This window comes from Thermobia domestica, chromosome 10 (assembly GCF_964235325.1).
Source record: "Thermobia domestica chromosome 10, izTheDome1.hap1.1, whole genome shotgun sequence".
Classification (NCBI taxonomy): Eukaryota; Metazoa; Arthropoda; class Insecta; order Zygentoma; family Lepismatidae; genus Thermobia; species Thermobia domestica.
The window spans coordinates 23,612,319-23,634,966 of record NC_137463.1 but is presented as its reverse complement, the minus strand read 5'-3'; the positions used below and the strand labels follow the sequence as shown (position 1 = coordinate 23,634,966).

The 22,648-nt window shown below is 38.6% G+C and overlaps 1 protein-coding gene across 2 annotated transcripts in view; it reads left to right on the top strand.

Moving 5' to 3' along the window:
• LOC145662373 (uncharacterized) overlaps positions 1 to 22,648 on the top strand; it is a 134,992-nt gene that overhangs the window by 90,070 nt on the left and 22,274 nt on the right. For both annotated transcript variants that reach the window (XM_081727888.1, XM_081727887.1), the window contains exons 3-4: positions 1,886 to 2,037; positions 19,673 to 19,810. In XM_081727888.1, the coding sequence (XP_081584014.1) occupies positions 1,886 to 2,037; positions 19,673 to 19,810 (290 nt within the window). The remainder of the gene's footprint in view (positions 1 to 1,885; positions 2,038 to 19,672; positions 19,811 to 22,648) is intronic.

Genomic DNA, 22,648 nt, shown 5'->3' with positions numbered 1-22,648 from the left:
GGCTGGAAAATTGGTTATCTAAAGTAATCTATAGATACACTGTTAGACTTCTTGATCCTTTAGCCTGATTTCGTATTAGTATTGTTGGTGTCTAACAAGAAATTTCTTCGTAGAGGCTAACGCTCTTGCCTCTGATGAGAGCGGTCCTGGGTTTGATTCCCGGTGGGAACACTCGGTCGGAAAGGTATAACAGCTTTTTCTCAGTGAGCTTCCTCATGGGTTCTCCCCATTCACACTAGGCAAATGGCGATATGGTGTGTAACATAACGGTCCGAAGCCGCCTCATTCCTTCCCCAATTCCCTTGGTAATGTGATTGACAAGGGACATCATTCTTCACAAGTGATGGGCTAACATGGTCATAGAGCCCAAAGCCCAGAAATCTAATTCCTAATTATAATCCTAACGTAAATAGAGACTATATCAGATATGTATATCTACTAGCGACAACTATTACAAACTAGCGATTGACTGACAAATTAAGGTGTCTTGCATATATAAATAAGCATTAAGAATAACTATATATTTTCTCCTAAATGTTCATGCAACCTGTAACTCTTCAATGTTTTTAGGGTTGCATATTAGCATTACTCACTGACTGATATGTTTTTGTTTTATAAATAAGATGATGTGTTTTCGCATCTGTGTATATTGTTATCACTGCTTTGAGACACGATGCGAATTGAACATGTGTTTTTTGACACCTTTCAAAAGTCATTTTTGGAACACCTTAGAATATTCTAGGAAATAAATACTTTACCTAAGGGGGGCTTGTTGTGTTTGTATATCAACGCTATCAACACGAAAACATTACTCTTGATTGAACATCTTCAGGGCCGTTGGCCGGCCCTAGGCAATTTACCGTCCCGTACAATGTCATCATTTGCCGCCTTCCGCTTTCTCCAGAAAGAACAAATCTTAAAAGCTACGATGTTAAGTACACTATTGCATCATGAACAATGAAGGGGAGGAAAGTGCACTTGCACTCAGAAAGGCCTAAACACTATAAATACAATCTCGTTGTGTCTGTTTTTCTTAAATAATAATCTATTATGTTAGTGAAAGATAAAGCAAACACATCTGCAGAGGAAAGATGGTAATCCTTTTTATGGAGCTCAATGTCGAGCTTCAGTCTCAATATATCAGTTTGCAATTCCAGTGCAACTAGCTCTTTTATCTTTATTTCTTAATTTTCCTTCTGTATCTTTTAATTAAAAAAAAAAAACTTGTTGCCACCTTGGAACAATAACAAGGAACTTGTTTGTGACAAAGACAAGACTAGTTTTCGTATGAAAACTGTGATAACTAACTAAATGGAACAGGTGTTCACTACTGTTCAAGAATTGTGTTTCTGTATTTGACAACAATGAAGAATTTCATTCTGGGATTTGTTTGACCATTTGCTTTAGCACTGTCCGTGTAACCTTAAACTAATGCGATCTAAACATGGCTTATGAATGTAGTATTCAAATAGATGGTCAGCTTAATAAATTTAACTATCATCATCATGAGGTGTGTTTCCAATAGGAAATATTTATTTTAAATAATATAGTTATGACAGATTCTGACGCCACGTCCAAATACACGTGTTGCGCATATGGTAGAGCTGACCCTGTCCATCGTATAGGTGTTTTGTAATTAGCAGTTATTTTATTTATTCAAAGTTACCTAAGTACCAAACATTAGAAGTGAAAATCACAAAATGAAGAAGACCAACTTTAGCAACGAATGCTCACGTAACGTTTTTTTTTTTTTTTTTTAATCTTTCTATGCATTTGTCCTTGAGTGATTAATGATTCTTATGTAAAATAGGTGGTTCATTGCCTTGTCTTATTCTTGATCTTTGACGTTATCCATCTTTTATCTCTCTTTTTTTCATCTTATCAGGTGAAGATACAACTGTTCAAGTGATGCAGATAATCAAAGGTGACAGAGAATATTTACCTCATTTGCCGCAACAAATTCTTACCAAAATTCTGCTCTACTTGGACATAAATGATGTGTTTCGAGTCGCCCGGGTCTCGAAGAAGTTATCTAAAGTAAGTGTATTTTTTTTTTCATGATCGTAATAATATTATATCAATTTTGCACCTATAAGATTCTTTTGGCTATTGACACAAATTGAGAAGTTTCTTGCATTTTAGTCGACTCATATGTTTCCGTCTTGACGTAAAAAGTGCTCTCAGCTTATTGTTAAGTCATCTGTAATTATCTTCCTTCTTATTGTACTTTTCATCATTTCTTCTATCACATCCCTAGTGAGATAATTTGTTCTCAGACAATGTCTGCCCAGTTCTTTATCATTTTAATCTTTTCTTTAAAAAACTAAGATTTTAAGCAGTTTTGAAAAAATGAAATGAAACCTTTTGAGTTTTGTGTCCCACGATTATGCCGGTTAGGCTAAAGGAGACGGTGATGATGAGAAATGAATGAAATGGTAGAATGAAGTAAGTGGGAGGAAACGGGAGAACCCCGAGAAAACCCACGAGCACGGTGTTTGCCCACCACAAAGTCCACACGGCGCGAGCTGGGATCGAACCAGGGATCCCAAGCCAACACTCTACCACTGAGCAACCGCGCACCCATTTAACCCTTGTCCGGGCAAGCTATTTTTGTAACGTAGACGGCAACTGGGGCCTTATCAACTCTATTAGCCTTACCAACTCGATATGTTCATGACTTTAACTTCCACTAAAGATAGAAGAATTCTGAATTGTATATCATCGAAATATTTATGGTTATTGAGAAATTGGTCAGAGATGGCGTAGGTCAATGAAAACTTGATTCATGACCCACCGTGACCCACTCTGACCCACCACCCACCATAGCTTACTCTGATCCACTGTGACCTACTCCAACCTGCCACCCACCATCTACCCCATCAGGATGCCGCGGTCGGCAAGAGGGATTGCCGCCGTCGACGGTGGCAGGCCGCCGGTAGGCAGCCGGCACCCGTCCGCGGCGGCACGACGATCTACTTGTTCAAAATTGCCGACCTTTTGCCGAGGCGGCAAGCGGTCGAAAATCGTAAAAAATAATGCCCTTTGCCGACTCTTTGCCGACTGTTGCCGACCGCCAGAGTCGGCAAAACAGTCGGAAAGACCTCTTTCCGACCCTCTGCCGACTCCTTATGCCGGCCTCTTTTCGACGGCGGCGCCGGCGCATTTACTGCACCTTTCCGGCTGTTTGCCGACTGCTCGGCAAGGCAACTTTCCGACGGCGGCGCCGGCGCATTTAATGCTCATTTCCGGCTGTTTGCCGACTGCTCGGCAAGTCAACTTCTCGACGGCGGCGCCGGCGCATTTAATGCTAATTACCGGCTGTTTGCCGACTGCTCGGCAAGGCAACTGTTCGACGGCGGCGCCGGCGCATTTTATGCGCCTTTCCGGCTGTTTGCCGACTGCTGGAAAGGACCTCTTTTCGACGTCGGCTTCCCGATTCTCCCACTGGCGGCATCCGACTTCTTGCCGCCGTCGAAAAGTGGCCCTTTGCCGACTGGAAATCAACGCTTCAGGAAGGCAAAATTTTCATCAGCTTTTACATTAGTCTTGCCTAAGTCTTCCTCCATGCTATGATTTCTCGACAAGGAGCACCCTTGGAAGTTCTTGAAGTATAAACTTGCATTTTTTTGTGTGTCCCAGTACAAAATTTGTTCTTTTTGCTTTTTTGCAGCACTTTCAGCCAAAAAACAAGAAATTGAATGGGACATGGAAGTATTATATACTTTCAGAACTAGCAATTGTGCCCTTCATGAGAAATCATAGCACGGAGGCAAACTTAGGCAAAGCTACTCTAAAAAGTGGTGAAAATTTTGCCTTCCTGAAGGGTTGATATCCAGTCGGCAAAGGGCTACTTTTCGACTGCGGCAAGAGGTCGAATGCCGCCTGTGGGAGAATTGAGAAGCTGACATCGAAAAGAGGTCCTTTCGAGCAGTCGGCAAACAACCGGAAAGGCGCATAAAATGCGCCAGCGCCGCCGGTGGAAAGTTGCCTTTCCGACCAGTCGACAGACAGCAGAAAAGATGCGTAGCACTGCAATGAAAATCATGGCGGATTCCCACCAGTAATAAAAATGAAATGAAATCTTTAATTTTACGTCCCACGGATATGCCGGTTAGGCTAAAGGAGACGGTGATGATGAATAATGAATGAAATGGTGGAATGAAGAAAGTGGGAGGAAACGGGAGAACCCCGAGAAAACCCACGCATACGGTGTTTGTCAACCACAAGGTTCACTTGGCGGGAGTAGGGTTTGAACCCGAGACCCCTAACACCAGAGGTGAACGCTCTACCACTGAGCCACCGCGCCCCCCCACCAGTAATATTGCACTCGGTACATACGCAGTACATTTCTACAATTCTCAGTACGATTTAAGTGCTATATAGAGGAAAAGTATCTGGGAATGACTTACAAATGCTTAAAAGCGAACCAAAAATAACAACTGAGCAGCTAATAATGAACGTTAAGAATAATTCAATTAACATGTCTGTGCGCCTAATGTGAAAAACTTATAACAGTCAGTACATTTTCCCCCTGAAAGCACATCTTTCACTATCACGACCACTAGGAACAACACTGTTCTATGCAATCAAAATTTGCTAGTTGCAAACGCTTTCTTCAAAAAAAAAAAAAAAAAAAAAAAGCCGCAGCAATCCGTCGGAAATACGGTCTTTTTAGGTTGTCGTTTTCCCATCAACTATTGGAAAAGGATTTTAAACGTCAATGATTTTCTAAATTTTTTTAAAGTACAGGGGTCACACTCCCAATGGAAAATGAGATTTAAATAAAAATTAATGAAGTAAAAATTATAAATAAAAATACTGTAATAAAAGGTATGTGGTGGCGGAGAGATTCAAACCGAGCCTACACGCAAAAAAAAAAAAAAAAAAAAGGTGAAAGTAAACAAGAAAAAGGTGGAGAGTAACCATGCTAGTTTGTCAATATATGGAAAACAGAGACGTGTATCCAAGCAGCCAAGCCAAAATGTCTCTGCATTTGTTGTAACTTTAGTACTTAAAAAAAAAAAAAAAAAAAAAAAAAAAAAAAAAAAAAAAAAAAAAAAAGCGATCACTTGTCTGCTTACACCCATGACTATATTCGTAGAAACCAAACACTGAAATGCACTAAATACAAGTTCTAACGACTAAGTTGTCAGTTCTAACTCTATGCCTTAAATATTTATTTAAATACACTTTATAAGTGGAAATCATATTAAGATAAAATAACAATTAAGTAGGTAACTAATTGTTCATTTAATACGTTCCTATATGATTTATACATTAATTGTATACAATGAAACAGAAAAATGTGAGAAAATAATTTATATCGTAAATGGAACAGCCACATGCACAGTATACTCATAGTGCATACCCATTATATAGAGAAAAAAGGTTAATGAAGTCATTTACATAAAAAATGAAGTGTTTTAACATAATACTTTGCAAAGATCCTTTGTTTTAAAGGAATTCTTTAAGAGAATAAATGAAGGGAAGATCACAATTTTTTCTGGTCTATATTAGCACTAAAAACACACTAAATTGTATTAACAAAATACAATGCACATCGTATTAACTTATATACATTAGCCTATGTAATGAATCTTACCATCATTTAGAAGTTATATGTAATATACCTTCGGATGTACTACTACTTTTTTTTTTTTAAACAGAAATTTGTAGCATTCCATAACATTGAGTTTTAACACGGATAGCCTTCATACAGTATGTAAAATCAGAAAAGCAAATATATATGAAGTGATTACAATGTTCAAAAAAGCACTATATTATTCTAAAGAATTCCTGCTATCCATATTTTGTCTTGAATAACTCAGCCATTTTTCTTTTTTAGCCCATTGATATATACCAGGAAATCTTCCTCTGTTTCTTTGAGATTTTAAGGGTTTTACTTTTTATTATTTTTCTTCAGGTCTATTTAAATGTCTCTTACTTTGTGGAAATAAAATTCTGTGTTGTATGTTTTTAATATTCATAAATGACATCTAATTAAAATAATAATATACTTATATATACTAAAAGATCATTTTGACAAAGCAAGGGACATTTAAATAGATATTCAGAAGAAATCAGTAAAATCAGAACATCAAAAATTTTATTCATTTCAAAGAAAAGGAAGAATACTTCCCCTACAAATCAATGGGATAGAAAAGAAAGGAGGCGATGGTACTGAACCTCACCGTTAAGGAGCTTGTACTCTGAGAAATATAATTACACTTTCTCTCTTAACTGATTCCACGCAAAAAAAAAAAAAAAAAAAAAAAGTTAAGAACAATATCAAACAACAGTTGTCTTTATAATTGAAGAAAACTTCAAACCTATGAAATAGTAATGTAGAATTTAAATAGCTCAGAATCAGGATTGTGAGAATATAGAGAGATACAGAAAATTTTACAACACTGCATAGAAAAGATGAAGTAATAATAAAAAAAGAATTTAACGACAAAAACTGGGATAGGGAGACTAAGGTAATATTGGCAAAACAAAAATCAATTTCAAAGCCGTAATTCTCAATATTTGCTTCAAAGGTAAGTGATGACCATAATTCCCGTGTGATTTGAAATAAACCGCATTAAAATGGGAAATGTTTTACAAATGTTATGATTGAATGAAATTCACCCGTTCTAAAAGGAAAAAAAAAAATAAACTGTAGTCCCACATATATCCTACCACTCTTCACAAATATCTTTAAGGATGTTAGTACATATGATTTCTGTCAATACTCTCCGTTAGTGGCGTAGGGAAGGGGGGCCCAGAGAGGCCGGGCCCCCAAAGAGGTCCGACAATGTAGTTTGATGTTTGTAATTTTTTAGATATTTTTGTGTTTATATATTTTTTGTTTGGAATTGTTCCATATGTACCTATAACAGCACTTGCCCCACCAAACACACATCCTGGCTACGCTACTGCTCTCTGTGGGTCTTCTTCCATTGCAACACTTCTGTATTTCTTGAGCAACATTTCCCCTTGCTTCCAGAAATAAATGAACTATCTAAAATAGAACAAATATAATGCTTTGTAAAATATACTCTTCAATGTGTACGGCGTTGGCACATCACGTATATTTATTACAATCGAAAATATACTTCATCACACCAAAACCAAACCAAACTACACAGTGTAATAGACCTTGTTGCAATGAACCGGCTTCAACGCTATATGTTAGACGCTATATGTTACAAGAAAACCTGTAAGAGTAATGAAAACTATAGTCACTGATGAAGAATTCAATTACGTCGAAACAGTTAACTTTTACTTAATCTTTATTACAACAGTACGGTCGCCACCCCAAATGAGAATCAGAAAAGAAAAGAAATCCTGCCGTATATCCAATGGTAGGAATTTGAGTTTCTTGAGAAATCTTTGAAACATTAACCTTGAAGCTGCAAGTTAAACAATAAATCCCTAAGTCCCTCACCAGACAAAAAGATGTATTAAAATAGAATATTATATTTAGTGAAGATAGCATTATATTACTTTGAAATAGAACTTCGATACGCGTCAGGGTTTTGCGACACTATTGTATTGGCAATTGAGAATTTTGTATTCGGCTGAATACAAAATATTACATCTTAAAATAAAACCTTGTAAGTGGAACAAATAAAATGCACATATACTTAAATAAACTACAGGTAAAATCGATCAGGTGGGCAAAAATGATAAAAGTTTCAAAACAAATAAATTTTATGTTCTCCTAGGAGTCAATTTGAGTAACATATCTAAAACACAAACCATCTGTAATAAGAATTCAATCGAAGGAACATAACTTTGAGAAACGCTATAAAAAAAAATCACAAAACTATAACTTTACATTTGTTCGTTTGTCTGCCGAGCTCCTTTATGGCTGAGCGGTTAGTGTACGCGTCTTAGGCGTGGGTGACCCGGGTTTGCTTCCCGGAGAGAGCTCACGTGGTTCGGATTCCACCTTAATCAGTAGGTCCCGTCTTATATAGCCTCGCTGCTGAAAGGGACGTTAAACACAAAATCAACTCAACTTTCGGCCTTTTAAGTTAAAAATTTCAGAGTACAAGCACAAGACACTCTAAATTCACTGTTTAGATTTTGGCGGCATACCAACGTAATATATCAAAATGGCGGCCATTTTGTCAAATGAACGAGTATCTACGCTACGAAGCGCAATTTTCAGTCTTTTAAGTTGAAATTTTGACGGTAGAAGCACAAGATATGCTAAATTTGCTGAGTAGATTTTCTCGGCGGTCCAATGTAAAAAAAAAAATAATCAAAATGGCGGCCATTTTTTCAAAACGGCAGTGAGTAGAAAATTGTTGCAAGTTGTGACAATGACAATATTGAAATATAAATCACATTTTAACACTTTTACCCCAAAGACATTGAAATATTTCGGAAAAAAACGATTAAACCCAAAAAAAAAAAACAATTAAACTCGAAAAACACCCGAAAAAATGGGCCCAGGTGGGTTTGGTTTTTTCAAAAAAGCCCGGGTTTTTTCAAACCCTCGTTCATGATGAGCTTTTCTCCTCAAAAAAGTTTTAATAGTAGTCGCTAATGGTTTTCTACAGATGTTAATGTTAAATTGTTAAATTTTTTCAAACTTCCGATGTCCAAGTTTTTGTACCTACACATCGTGAAACAGTGTCAGGAGAAAGGGTTAACACTCGGAAAATGAAAATGAAATATTTGAGTTTTACGTCCCACGGTTATGCCGGTTAGGCTAAAGGAGACGGTGATGATGAGAGATGAATGAAAATGGTGGAATGAAGAAAGTGGGAGGAAAAGGAGAATCCCGAGAAAACCCACGCACACGGTGTTTGTCCACCACAAAGTTCACTTGACAGGAGCAGGGTTTGAACCAGGAATCCCATGCACCAGAGATGAACGCTCTACCACTGAGCCACCGCGGCCAGCAAAAAATCAAAATAAGACAGTCTGGTGCAGGTGTAGTTTTGGTGCACTACATTTTGGAAAATTTGCAGGTAAATTTCAATACTTTCCATGAAAAGACATGTTTATAAGGAACGAATTTCTACAGGTAACTTAATTACATACAATGTAATACAACTGTATCTTACGTTTACTAATGTTAAACCATTACAAGTGCTTTACGACGAATAAAACAAATGAGTGCATATGAAAAATGGCTCTATTAGATGTTATTTTCCACGGGCGGCTTATTTCTGCACCGTGTACACCGGCATCATATTTCTGCACAGCGTGCAGAACCTGTATTTTGTTTGCAAGTGGACAGTTACTAGTATGAAACAACAACAAGTGTTGTTGAAACTTGTATTATTCTCAAAACGCACTTCCTTCCACTACCCTCACTTCTCCGCATACACACTATCGCAGACGTGCCTGCTCCCTTCGGACGTATTCCCGCGCGGGCTCACCAGCTTCGCCCTATCTGACTCGGTTCGATAGCATTCGTGCTATTTAGTGGCCACCCAGCACAGATTGTTTTGTACTTTTTTGTGCTGTTTTTATGCTAGACATCTGGAAGCCTTATTTATACGCAAATCGTAAAAGAATTATAATTTTTCAACAATTACTTCTAGAGGTCCCCTTGAATTTTATTTATGCCAAGTAAAATATATTCCGCCCATTTGAAACCGACTAGGGGACAATAAAAAAGAAACTGGTGAAAGAATTATAATTTTTCATTTTTTTTTTTTTTTTTTTTAGTATTGCGCCACAAGTAAACCTGTACACAAGAGCGTTTAACCACTACCTCATTTCTCCTGGTTTTTTTTTTTTTTAATTGGAAGTTTTCGCTCACATGTGAAACAAGTCCTGCAGTATATAATCTAGTGGATCTTATTAGGTTACTAAAGATACACTAAATACTAGAGAATACTAAAGGAACACAAACCTTGTCATGGCACAAACATTATGAGAAATTGTCCACGTTTCTCTAAGATAATTTAGCACCAGGTGCTAGTTGGCCACTAAAGAGCACGAATTCTATATAACTGAGTCAGATCAGGGCAACGCTGATGGGCCCGCGCGGTAGCGCGGGGGGGTGTCCGAAGGGAACAAGTGCGTCAGCGACGGTGGGTATACGCGTAAGCGAGGGTAGTGAAAACATATGGGCTTTGGTAATCATACATTTTTCAATATCACTTTTTATGGTTTCATACTAGTAACGCTTCAGTTGTAAACATAAAATACAGCTTTCGTACACTGTGCAGAAATACATTGGCGTTGAGTTAGAAGACACTTATCTTAAAAACTAAGACATGTACACTTTTGCAATTTCAAGAAGAAAATAATGTACTACAGTTTCTTAACTGTCCCTCGTTTTGTAAATAAAAATTAAGTGAAACCTTTAAGTTTTTTGTCCAACGGTTATGCCGGTTAGGCTAAAGAAGACGGTGATGATGAGTAATGAATGGAATGGAGAAAGTGTAAATAAACGGGAGAACCCCGAGGAAACCCACGCAGACAGTGTTTGTCCATCACAAAGTTCACATGGCGATGGCTGGGATCGAAGCCGGGACCCCAAGTACCAGAGGTGAACGTTCTACCACTGAGCCAGCGCGGACCCTACAATTGTAAGCGAGTTCTTTATATACCGGTAACTCTTTACTTTGGGCAAGGCAATGATATCCTGTCAGTACATAGTATTGCCGAACGAGCGTAAGCGAGTGAAGGCGGGTTAGAGCCCAGCAGGGCACTTTGTTTTCTGTCTTTCCTTCTTGGGAACTGTAACTATAATTGCGGGAACCAGTTCAGATGACTTGGTTATTGTCACTGCCTTGCCTAAAGTAATGACTTGCCGATATACCTTAGGGGGTTCGTGAAGGTAAGCAGCAAGGCAACAAATAGAATCGAAGTTAATACACAGGTTGGGCTAGGTAGTACCATTTAAATTACTTTCTTTGATACCCGCCCCCAAAAAATTTTATATGCCAGAGACGCCAGTGCGCGGGAACATACTATAACCGAATCTTTTTCATGCGCAGCAACAATTAACATATGTAACACAACATATAAAATTCATGACAATTTGAAATGTATATGCATAATATTAAATTAACTCACCCCATGTATATGCATAATAAGTGCAATAATATATGCAAATGTATATGAATAATATTAAATTAACTCACCACTCTCTCACTTCATGTTTTCGTGGTATTTGCTTAACCAGCAACTGCGTACAGTTCCAATGAATGAATATTTTTATGATAAACATTATTTTCCCTATTTGTAAACTTATCTCAACGAATTTTTTTAAAGGACTTTACCCACACTGCATCACAATGTGACAAATAAAGAACGCGAACCGAACATACAGGCAGCGCAACCAGACTACGATTTCTGCAATCAGGCTCTTCAGCGGCAAAGGCGGCTCGGCGCCTGTCCGAGCATCTTTTCAAGGTCGGTCCATCCGCTGTTTGCCGACTTTCTTTCGGCTCCTTTACTTGTCGGCACGCCGCCAACGTTTCGGCGTCTTTCCGACAATATTTGCCGCGGTCGCCGTCCGCTGTTTGCCGTCTCCTTGCAAAATGTTTGTCAAGGATCCTCTCGTACTTGTAATTTATTTTAAGTATTTACTTCTCATATACCCTTTACGTGCAGTCCCTTTACTACATTTCTTTTCATGCATTTACCTTTTTCGTGGTCGGCACGCCGTCAACGTTTCGACGTCTATACAACCATCCTTTGACGCTGTCGTTCCGTCCGCTGTATGCCGACTTTCTGCCGACTCCGTTTTCACAAGACATATTTTATGGAATTAGTGCCCACCCACAAGAAAAACCTTCGGACAGTTTCAATTTTTACTTCATCATTAAAGAAGATACAGGCTCTATTCATTTTCCAAAATTCGACTCTTTGCCGCTGGTACGCGTTATTGCAACTTTCGCCGACGTCGTGCCGACGTCGCTTTTCAAGAAATTGCCGGCAGTCTCTTTTTGCAGTCGTCGTCCGACTGTCTGCCGACTGCTTCGAGAAAGCTTTATACGAGGGAAATATAAGCCCTAATTCGTATTTTAAAGTAACAAATTACCTTCTAACTCTCTTTGTTTTCTATTGGTGAACGAATCTCTTTTTGCTCGTCGCGGTCGAAAATCGAGCGGAAAGACGCCGGTGTCCGGCGCCGGCAATCCGACCGCGGCATCTGGTCGGCATGCACAAATTGTCCGACTATAGGCGGCAGGATCCTGATGGGGTATCATCATCAACTCTGACCAATGATCCACTCCCTCCTCTCAACTGAATAAAGAGTTTACACTTGTACACTTGTAATAAAATAAGGTTGTGAAATTGTCACTAATCGGAGTTTGAATTTCTACGGTCAATCGCTCAAGCACCGCTCTGTCACAATACTGGTGGATCTGACCTTTACGACATAAAATGGTAAAGTGTTTGTCATGGGACATCTTACGATGAATTTTATTTTATTTATCATATATATAATTGTTTAATTGTTGAATTACAAATACTTTTCAGTGGAAAATAGGGTGAAATTTGAGTCTCAAATCAAGATAAAGCAGGCCAACGAAAAAGGAAAAAAAAAAAAAAAACCTGTAAAATTCGACTGTGTCTCGAAAGCAAGGTAGTAAGTCCTATTGCTATTATTACAATTACAAATGTCAATATCCAACAGTGCCTGATGGTTTTCACTTACATATAGGGTAAAGTGAGGTACAGTGAGACATTTCTTCCGTAAGTAATAACTCGTGTATTATATGAGATATTAAAATGAAACAAAAACTGAACAGAAGGTTGTAGTTTGGGCTATCATACAATATTGGTTATTTTATCTTAATGTTAATCATCTCTGGTTTACTTACTTATAAACAAAATATGACAATTTATCTCACTGCACCCCACTATTGGGGTAGAGTGAGATATACACGCACTTAAATGTTTCGTTCTCTGTTACGAAGTTCAACGTATATCCAAAAGATGAAAATCAACAGAAAATGATAAGTATCACATTTGACATTTAGTTTTACAATGTATTAGCGGTTGTGGTAACTTCAGTTTGATGTCATTTGCGTTTACAGCTGCAATATCCTGAACAACTGGAAAAATAAATTTTCCGTACATTTTTTTTTTTTTTTTCGCAGAATGCTAACTATATAGTTATTGATATCACCATTCAGCTTCAGAACCTTCACAATATAATAAATGTCCTTTTTACAGTGAAATTCTACCAGAACATAATCATCCTCATTTATGTTTCCATCGTAGTATAACATCATCTGGGCCAATTTCAAGCAATAATTCAATTTCTTCACCTGATGAGGGCAATTCGACCAATTCTCCCTCTACGTCTGGATCGACTTCGTAGTCAAATAGGCATCTCTTTTAATTTTGTACTTGTTTCCTCTTTGTTGTTTTCTTGATGTTTCTTTCCTCAGCCAATAATTTCTTCTCTGGACACATATCTATTTTGTTTGAAGGAAGTGTCTCACTGTGCCCCAATAGCATCAATCGTATTTCCTCGGAACCACAAAAAAGTTTAACTATTAACAATATTGTGATAAATATCGACAAATAATAAAGTATCTCATGGTCTGAAATTAATCTCCAATTATTTGATTTACTTTGATTTCTTCAGACACTAAAGGAAATACAGAAAATTTAATTTTGCTTAATTGAAAATCACTGAACTCTCTCACAGCCTGTATCCTTCGCGTCAGCCATTTGCCAACTAAGGTGACAGAGGAAGGTCAACAGCAGCATGTCTGTACATCCATCATTTTCAGCTTCATGCGACAAATAATCAAGAAAAGCTCTTATCTCACTGTATCCCACTTTCCCCTACTCATGTCAGGTAAGTAAATAGAAACAAATGAAAAGAAAAAAAAATTGAGGTCTTGAAAGTAAACGTAGACAAATTCACCAGTGTTCAGAAGATGCTGTCTACAATGCATTGAGCGGAGTGGATTGGTTGGACGTTGTAGGTCAGTGGGGCAGAGTGAATAATGGTGTTTCGGTGGGTCAGAGTGGGTCACGGCGTGTCACAATCTGTAGACCCACGACCCACTGACCCACTCAATATCTGGTGGTGGTATGTGAAGATGATCCTTACCCGTAGGTGGGTCTCTCCGATATTTGATACGCAAATACCGTTGAACGTTAATCACTGACTTATTTACATGATAATCAAGCACACAAAAAGATCTCTGTTTCCCAGTCAACGCCATTTTCCTTAACTATTCGCTGGTGACTTAGCGGTAGAAAGTGGAAACACTGTGTGGAAACTAAAATTTTGAAAGTTAACGCATTTCTCACAATTACATGTTTATAAGATTTCACAGAATAAATTTATGAAATCACGTCCATCCTTTTGATTTGCCCTGTATATTTATCCTCTCTGTCCGTGTGTCCGTCCATCCGAGAGGCAAAAATAAATTCAAGAACTATGCTGGATAAATCACCATCAATTTCGACCAAAATATAGAGTGTGAAAAGTTAAAAATCGAGTTCATTGGCGTAGGAGGAAGTTGGAAATGGCAAAAAAAAAAAAAAAAAAAAAAAAAAAAATCAACCATTTCCGGGTTCAACGTTAATGACTATAGAGCAGAAACGGTAATAGATAGCGAGTAACGGCTTCCTGCAATCGATTAACGGTCTTTAGGAAAAATTCCTCTATATCTTTAACTCTCTACAAAACCGGAAGTGGTAGAAATCCACTACAACTTCCGGTTTCAATGTTGATCTATACAGAGCAAAAACAATCAGAAGTAGCGAGAAGCCTTTTTTAAATCTATTTGCGTTCTAAGAATGGGTGCCATCTTATCTGTTAACCGTCTATTCAAACCGGAAGTGATAAATATCAATCACTTCCGGTTGTAACGTTGATCGTTATAGAGTTGAAAAGGTAGTAGATAACAAGAAGTATTTGTTTGCAATCATTTAACCGTTCTAAGAATACATTCCAATTAAACTCTCATCTCTCTGCTAAAACCGGAAGTGGTTGAAATGTACTGCTATTGCCGGTTTTAACATCAAGAAACAATCACGACATGCAAACCAAACTCCTTCACAGGGTGTACACTTGACGTGACACTGCTATTTGTTAAAGTTCCTCATCCAATCTTTGGCCTTTCTCCTTCGCTTTTTATTCCATGGTGCGAGAGGTCCCGAGTTCGATTCCCGGTGGGAAGATTCGGTTCGAGAAGTTAAAAGCTTTTTGAGGACAGCCATTCTGAAAGAGGCTTTCCTGGGTTTTCCCCATTCTTGTGAGACAAATGTCGGGATAGTAGCTAACATACACGTCTCAGGCCGCTTCCTTCTTTCCCAATCCTTTCTCCCTTCCTTTTCCTCGGATATTATGATCTCCGTGGGACGTCATCCCTCATACGTAATAGGCTAACATGGTCATAGATGCAAAATGCTCGAAAACCTAAATCCTAATCCTTTCCATTCCACCATCTTTTCTTCAGTCTTCGCGATATTTATACTCTAGAAGCACACTATGTAAGTCCTACCGTTGGTTAATGGTCGGCTAGTTGAGAAAAAGCCGTTGTTGTAAAAATAAAGACGAATAGATGGTCTCAATGTAGTTTAAAGTGTATGTTGGTCAACCAATAATTCACCATCATTTACCCAACAGTTTCCACCTCACACTCTCTATCTCAATCAAACTTCTTAACGATATATTATAGTTGGCAAATGGTTAACAAAGCGGCCAGTTCCAACGAAGGGCCAACGTTGCCACGCGGCTAGTCTACCTTTACCCACTGATAGGCCTATTGTATGGGATGCCAGAGTACTTTAATACTTTCATAATTTTACTTCTGTTTCGTATCGTCCATACTTCTGCCTCACATAGAGACTACCGGAGACACGCACATAGGCAGAGCCACATTTAACAATTCTGCCTCCTCCAGCCATTAAAAAAAAATGCCGCTTCCTCAATGTAAATAAATACTGGTGAAGAAATTTTTACAGTGAAGTGAATAATCAATATAAATTGGTTTATAAACGTTCAAAACTGTAAGTTGGGGTTTGTCAGCCTGGAGGTTGGGATCTCTAGGGAGTCGCAAAAGAAATACATGGCAGTTGCTAAAATATAAAAGATAAATCTGATAGCGGAAACGATTTTTTTTAAAGTCTATTTTTTATTTTGATAGAGATATTTTTATCTCCACATTTATTCACAGCAAAGAGTATCAAAGAGAACTTTAAAGAAATAAAGAATTGAATTTCGAGGTGGAGGAAAAATAACTGGGGATCAAAATTTATGCATAAAAGGATATAATATATATCCAGGACGCCGGATATTAGTATCAAATTCAAAATTTTGGTGGGCCACTGAGATGAATAGTAACATATCCCGTCGCCGTTCAATTTTTAGTCTCCATCGTCATGGGGATTGATTGATTGATTTTGAGTTTTACGTCCCGTTCAGCAGCGAGGCTATATGAGACGTGGACCTACTGATTAACGTGGAATCCGAACCACATGAGCTCCCGCCGGGAATCGAACCCGGGTCTCTCGTCATGGGGAGTAGGGAGGGAGAAAACAACATATCCAAAGTTATTAATATCAGTGTCAAATTTATAGCCGTTAGGGTCGCTGACGTGAATAGTAGTGACGTGAATAGTAGTGACGTGAATAGTAGTAATAGTGACGCTTCAGACGCTGTTCAAGTTAAGCTTTAGCCCCCATCGTTTTAGGGATTAGGGGGGGGAACAACATATAGAAAATTACTGATATTATTGTCAAATTCACAGTTTTCGGTGTCGCTGAAATGAGTAGCTACACTATTGACGCCGTTCAAGTCCAACTTTACCCCCCATCGTCATAGGGATTGGGGGGGAAGACATATCCAAAATGACTGATATTACAGGTAGTGTTAAATTCATAGTTTTGAGGGTCTCTGAGATGAATAGTAACACCTTCGATGCCATTCAAGTGCAGGTATAACTGTCATTACCATAGAGGGGATTGGGTGAAATAACATGTCGAAAATGATTAGTGTCGAATCCGTAGTTTTCGAGATCACTAAGCTGAATGGCGACCATGCCGATCGCATTTGAGCCCAAGCTTAGGCAAGAAAGGCATGGCAACTGACAGGAGCAACGAAAAGGCGTTGCTATTCATTGTTTATTTATCTCACTCATTCTGACAGGATCAACATCTTAGGGGTTGCTTTTCGTTATTTAGTATTTATTTATTTTACTCATTTCTTTATCAACAAATCTGATATATTGCATAAACCTTATCCTCCCCGTGCGAAGAACAGGTATTTCATCTGGTATTTAATAAAAACAAAATAATTATTCGTCTATAATCAGCTTTTCGCATAGAAAAGAGTCGCCTAAAGCCATCAAATTTTGTATAGAGATGAGTCTTCAGCAGATTTAATAGCATACAAAGCCCTTTTTTATTATTATTATTTTCAGCTCGTGGGATCGGATTTAGGAGGATGAAAATGCAATAAAACCTATCTTTAGCGAAATCGGACGGGACTCGCAAAAATTTATGTTAAAGATAGACTTCCAGTTAACGAAGATAGACTTTTGGGGAAAAAAATTCACGCATATAGTGGACATAATGAGATAAAATGAAAAATCTTTGAGTTTTACGTCCCACGGATATGCCGGTTAGGCTAAAAGGGACGGTGATGATGAGTGATGAAAGAAATGGTGGAATGAAGAAAGTGGAAGAACCCCGAGAAAACCCACGCACACGGTGTTTGTCCACCACAAAGTTCACTTGGCGGAGGCTCGGATTGAACCAGAGGTGAACGCTCTACCACTGAGCCACCGCGGATTTTGGTGTGTAGTTGGTCGGAGTGGGTCATGGTGGGTCAGAATATGCCACGGTGTGTCGTGGGTCAAGTTTTTATTGACCCACGCCATCTCTATCTTGAAGGACTCCTGAGACACTTTGTATTATCCAGAATGTGTACCCTCCATCCCAATCCCCCCTCGAGTAGAAAATCGAAAAGAATAGTTTCGTATATGATAAGATATGGTTAAAGAACAATTTGTGTAAAAATTTATGGTTCTAGGTGATTCACTTGTATGCGAAAATCCAATGAAATACAGATATACATATTTTTATATATTAGTAAGGAACTAATTAATTAAATACTGTTCTAATTAAATGAAATGAAATATACTGGTACAGTTAAGACCTAAAGTCAGTAGCATCATTTCAAACTTTGCTTTGGGGGGAGACAAAATTCTATGCCCACACAAGAGTTTCACGTTTTTATTAATGTATTAATATAGAGTTGATTTCAAAATATGTACAAATTTTTGAACTCAGAGTGGGGGACATTGTCTCCTGCCCTCCCGAAATAACGCCACTGCACATTGTTTACAATAAATAATTATGTATGTTTAGGGTCACCAAATGACTTAATCTACACAGATATGTCCCCTTTTCTGGGCAGTAAAAATGATCCGGGTGAGTATAGTTGATTTTAATGTCCCTTTCAGCAGTGCGACTAGATGAGACGAGACCTTCTGATTAACGTACGAACTATATTAGCTCCTGCTGGGAATCGAACCCGGCTCTCCCACGCCAAAGGCACGAACGCTAACTATTTAGCCATGAAAGAGCTCAATGATTCGGGTGAGTTTTTAGGGAAGTAGGAAAATGTCTTTTTTTTGCGGGGGGGTACATGTAACACTTAATACTGGTATATATATATATGTTTGTAACTAATTTTTAATGTTAATATTGTTGTAGTGGTCAATTTCCAGAGAAATATAACACACCCAGCTGTAAGTGCAAAGGAAATAAACACTGTATTTCCGTAATCAGAATTCTAAAGGTTTAATTGTATAAATTCTATTTTCTAGCTATGATGAGAGTTGATGACAATGAGTTTTGGTGGGTGGTAAGTCAGAGTGCGTCATGGTGGATAGAATGGGTCACGGCTGGTTATGGATCATGGTGGGTTGTGTGACAGAGTGGTTCACGGTGGGTCGTGGTTTCAGCGGTGGGTCAGTGGGTCATGGGTTAAGTTTTCATTGACCTACGCTATCTTCTCTTCTCGTCTCCAGCCTTCAGTTGTGGTCACGTGCCTCGCAAAACTATTTCAGTTCTCGTCTCCGAGACGGGACTTTTCGCACTGGTCGCGTGTAATCTCGCAGTCCCACTGGGAATCGAACCCAAGACCTTTCGTACCAAAGGCGAGAGTGCAAGCTACCACGCTACTCAGGGCCACTCGAAGTTCGCGAGTCTAACGCCGTTGTGATCACTTCCTCAGGCAGACTTTCATTCTCTATAATCGGATTGGTAATATCCTGTCGTCCTGCTTTCGCGTTAAAATCCCCTAATAGAATTTTCATATGGTGCTGCGGAAGTTGGGCAAACACGTTCTACTTCTCCGTAAAAACTGTCATTTTTATAAAATTGCACCACGATCTTTAAGAAGAATAAAAGTAAGTATACCATTAAGAGATTGGACACGTTTATTTGCTGATATTATTCACTTGTGAACAAAAAACCTATTCCTAGTTGTTAATATTTATTTTCTTCTCAATTAAAAAAAAAAGCATAGAATTTACGGTCTCCCTTTCCTGCTCATCTAACATCCTGAATTCCTAGCAAATCCATTCCATATTTTGTCATAATTGTTTGCCTTAACTGTTACTGGCAAAATTACTTGTTTTTCTCAATCCCGTTGTAAGTCTAAAAAAATTACCAATATGCCTCTGACTGCAAACTTCTTATCTATTAATAGAAACGTTGTTTCTAACAGGTGTGCCTGAATGATGAAATATGGAAGTCATTGTATCTGAGATACATTGCTTGCAAGAAAAGGCCATCAATGGACGAGTTAAGGACAGCCAAAAGTCTGGGCTGGAGAAAGATGGTTTTAGACAGGAATCGTACAAAGGTTTGGATTCATATTCGTACATGTAGTTAATATGAATTACAAGTAAATTTTATACAACTCCCTTTTTATTTAAATAGTTATTAGTATTGGAGTAATTAGAGAGGAAGCAGAGGGCCAGGCCCCTCAAGAAAAATGTTGCTCTCCTTAAGCAAAACAATTAGATTATAGTTTGAAACCACTGTCAATAAGAATATTTTGAAAAGCAAGAGCATGTAGATCAGTTGGGGAACTTCAAACACAGGTTGAGAAGGAATTTCCCAATCAGTACAGTACAGTACAATAAAGTACAGGGTGTCCCATAATTATGATGCTTGACTGTAGTATTTGAGATTCTGGACAGAAGGTTTTTATATGGCAACACTGTTGCCTGAGACCGGGGATAACGGTCACTGGACTTAGAACCATTAGTGTATGCCAGACAGGATGGTGGGAGTGAACGAAACGTCCCCGAACCGCTGGATCGGTAGACGTGTGTCTGCGAAGTGGCCAGCTTGATCTCTCGATTTCACGTCACCTGACTTTTTCTTATGGGGTGTTTTAAAGAACATTGTGTATCAACATCTCATGCGAAATTTGGCCTAACTAGAGAAGCTATCACAGAAGAGTTCCATAGGATACCAGTACGAGTCACAAGCTGCTTGTGACAACATTGCTCTTCGTCTCCAGGCATGTAACGATTTGGATGGTGCATTAGTGGACCATTCAATGGAGAACAGAGATTGGAATTCTTGTAAGGAAAGGAATGAGAAGGGTATGATGCTAGTATCTTTACCGCAGTCTTTGAAACATCATATTCATAAATTATGAGCCACTCTGTACTTCAAATTGCTATAGGCTGTCTGTGTGTGTTTTCAATGTGACACATCAAAATATGTCTGAGAATTGCAATCATAAAAGATAGATTTCTGACCTTGCTTCTTCTTAATATTCAGAGGAACATTTTTTAAGCACGATGTGACTGCGCAAAAGACTCTAGATGTATGTTCAGCAAAAAATTAAGCTAAAACTGATCTAGAAACGAAATATATGATCGAGTTATATTATTTTTATGTTGGATATGTACTACGAGGGTATTTCCAAAAATTTCCTGCTTGGCATTGAATCATTACGTCACTGGTATACTTGCTAAGTTCAAATCGTCCCCATTCCTTTGTACTAAAACAAAAACTAACCGCATTTATAAATAACGCTCCAAACAACCCATAAACGACACGAGTGTTGTGTCGACGGGGTGCGTTGTTGCCATCATTTGGGCATTATCAATAATGGTAACAGTTTCACTAATATTAAAAAATACTACAGTATTTCTTTCAAAGCAATAAACATTTTAAGTACGGAGCTATAAAGATGAAACAACGTGTTGACTAAGTTTGTACATCACCTTTTGTATATACAAAAAGATAGAAAATGCAACATGGCTTTTGTTTTTCTTCAGCAGGTCAACCAGAAGACTACCCTCAATTAGAAGGACCTGTTGAAATATCCCTCTTACGTTAACAAAGAAATTTGTAGGTTAATTCAATGGTGTTTTTGACCGCGTTGACTTTAATAAACCAATCATGGTATATACAGGGTGTCCAGAAAGTCTCTTTACACCTTCGCTTATTTCAATTCTACACTAATAATACTGAATAATACTTACAGTTATATGTCCTAAACATCCGTATATGCGCCTCCATTATTCCTTCAGAGCTTGATATTGCTTCATGTCCCTTTACACATCCGCTTTAGCAGCTGCGGCGTCACAAGCTGGAAAGCTTCAAGCACAGAGCATCATTATCCACTTTATGCTTCTTCCCAACGTGTGATTTGATAATATATCACAGGGTTTGGTGTCGTATGGTCCGAATTTCGAGGCGGTCAAAGATAAGGGGCTGATAAATTTGGAGACCTCGTATTATCCATTGTTCAGAGAACAGTGCGTTTAGGCGTTTACGAAAAACAAGTGCGAAGTGGACTAGAGCTTCATCGTGTTCGTAAACAGCCGTGTTGTTGATGCCCAGATTCTACAGCTGTGGAAGAAGTCAATTATTCAACATCTCCAGATAAGTAACTTGGCCCACATAACCCTCAAAGAAGTACGGGCCAAAGATGTGCTCTTCAGTCATTCTCGCCTAAAGCACGATGTGCGGAGGATTGTTTTATTTTCTTGATAAAATATGGATTTTCCTGTGCCCGCATGAAGATATTCCTATCCCATAAACTCCGATAAATAGCACATTCACCAGAAAGAAGAACGCACTTCCAAACAGAAATGGTGGTAAGGCCTCCAATAAGATTCTTCATGCTTTCTGCCGCCGGTTTAAGTCATCATCGGTTACTTCATTGATGGTCATTGACCGGAATGCATGCAGGCCTAAATCCAATTTCATGTAGAGCTGCGTTGTTCTCCTCGCAATTCCAAGTTCTGCAGAACGCTTTCTGATCGACTTGCAGAGTGAACCCATCACTGACGCAATGATTTCCGCATACGTTTCTTTTCGGGTTGGCGGACGACCAGAACAATTGTATCCAAAACACTTCTCACGCGATCAAAATCTGATGACTCGGTAGCTCCTTATCAAATCGTTCACGAAACCTATCCATCACCTGCGGCTAGGGATGCGCACGAGTCGAGTAGAGACAGAATTTTCCTGAGAAAATTCGAGTCGAGACACAGCTCTTCCAATAGAAAAATATACGTTTTTCGAGTCGAGACATCACTTTTACAGCACATTTTCGAGACGAGACAGTCTCAAATCTTGTCTCGTGCGCATCTCTACCTGCGGCATATTTTCATTGCTGTGCTTCCGTTCATGGACCCACAGTCTTGTCACTAAGCGCTCTTCCAAACTGAAG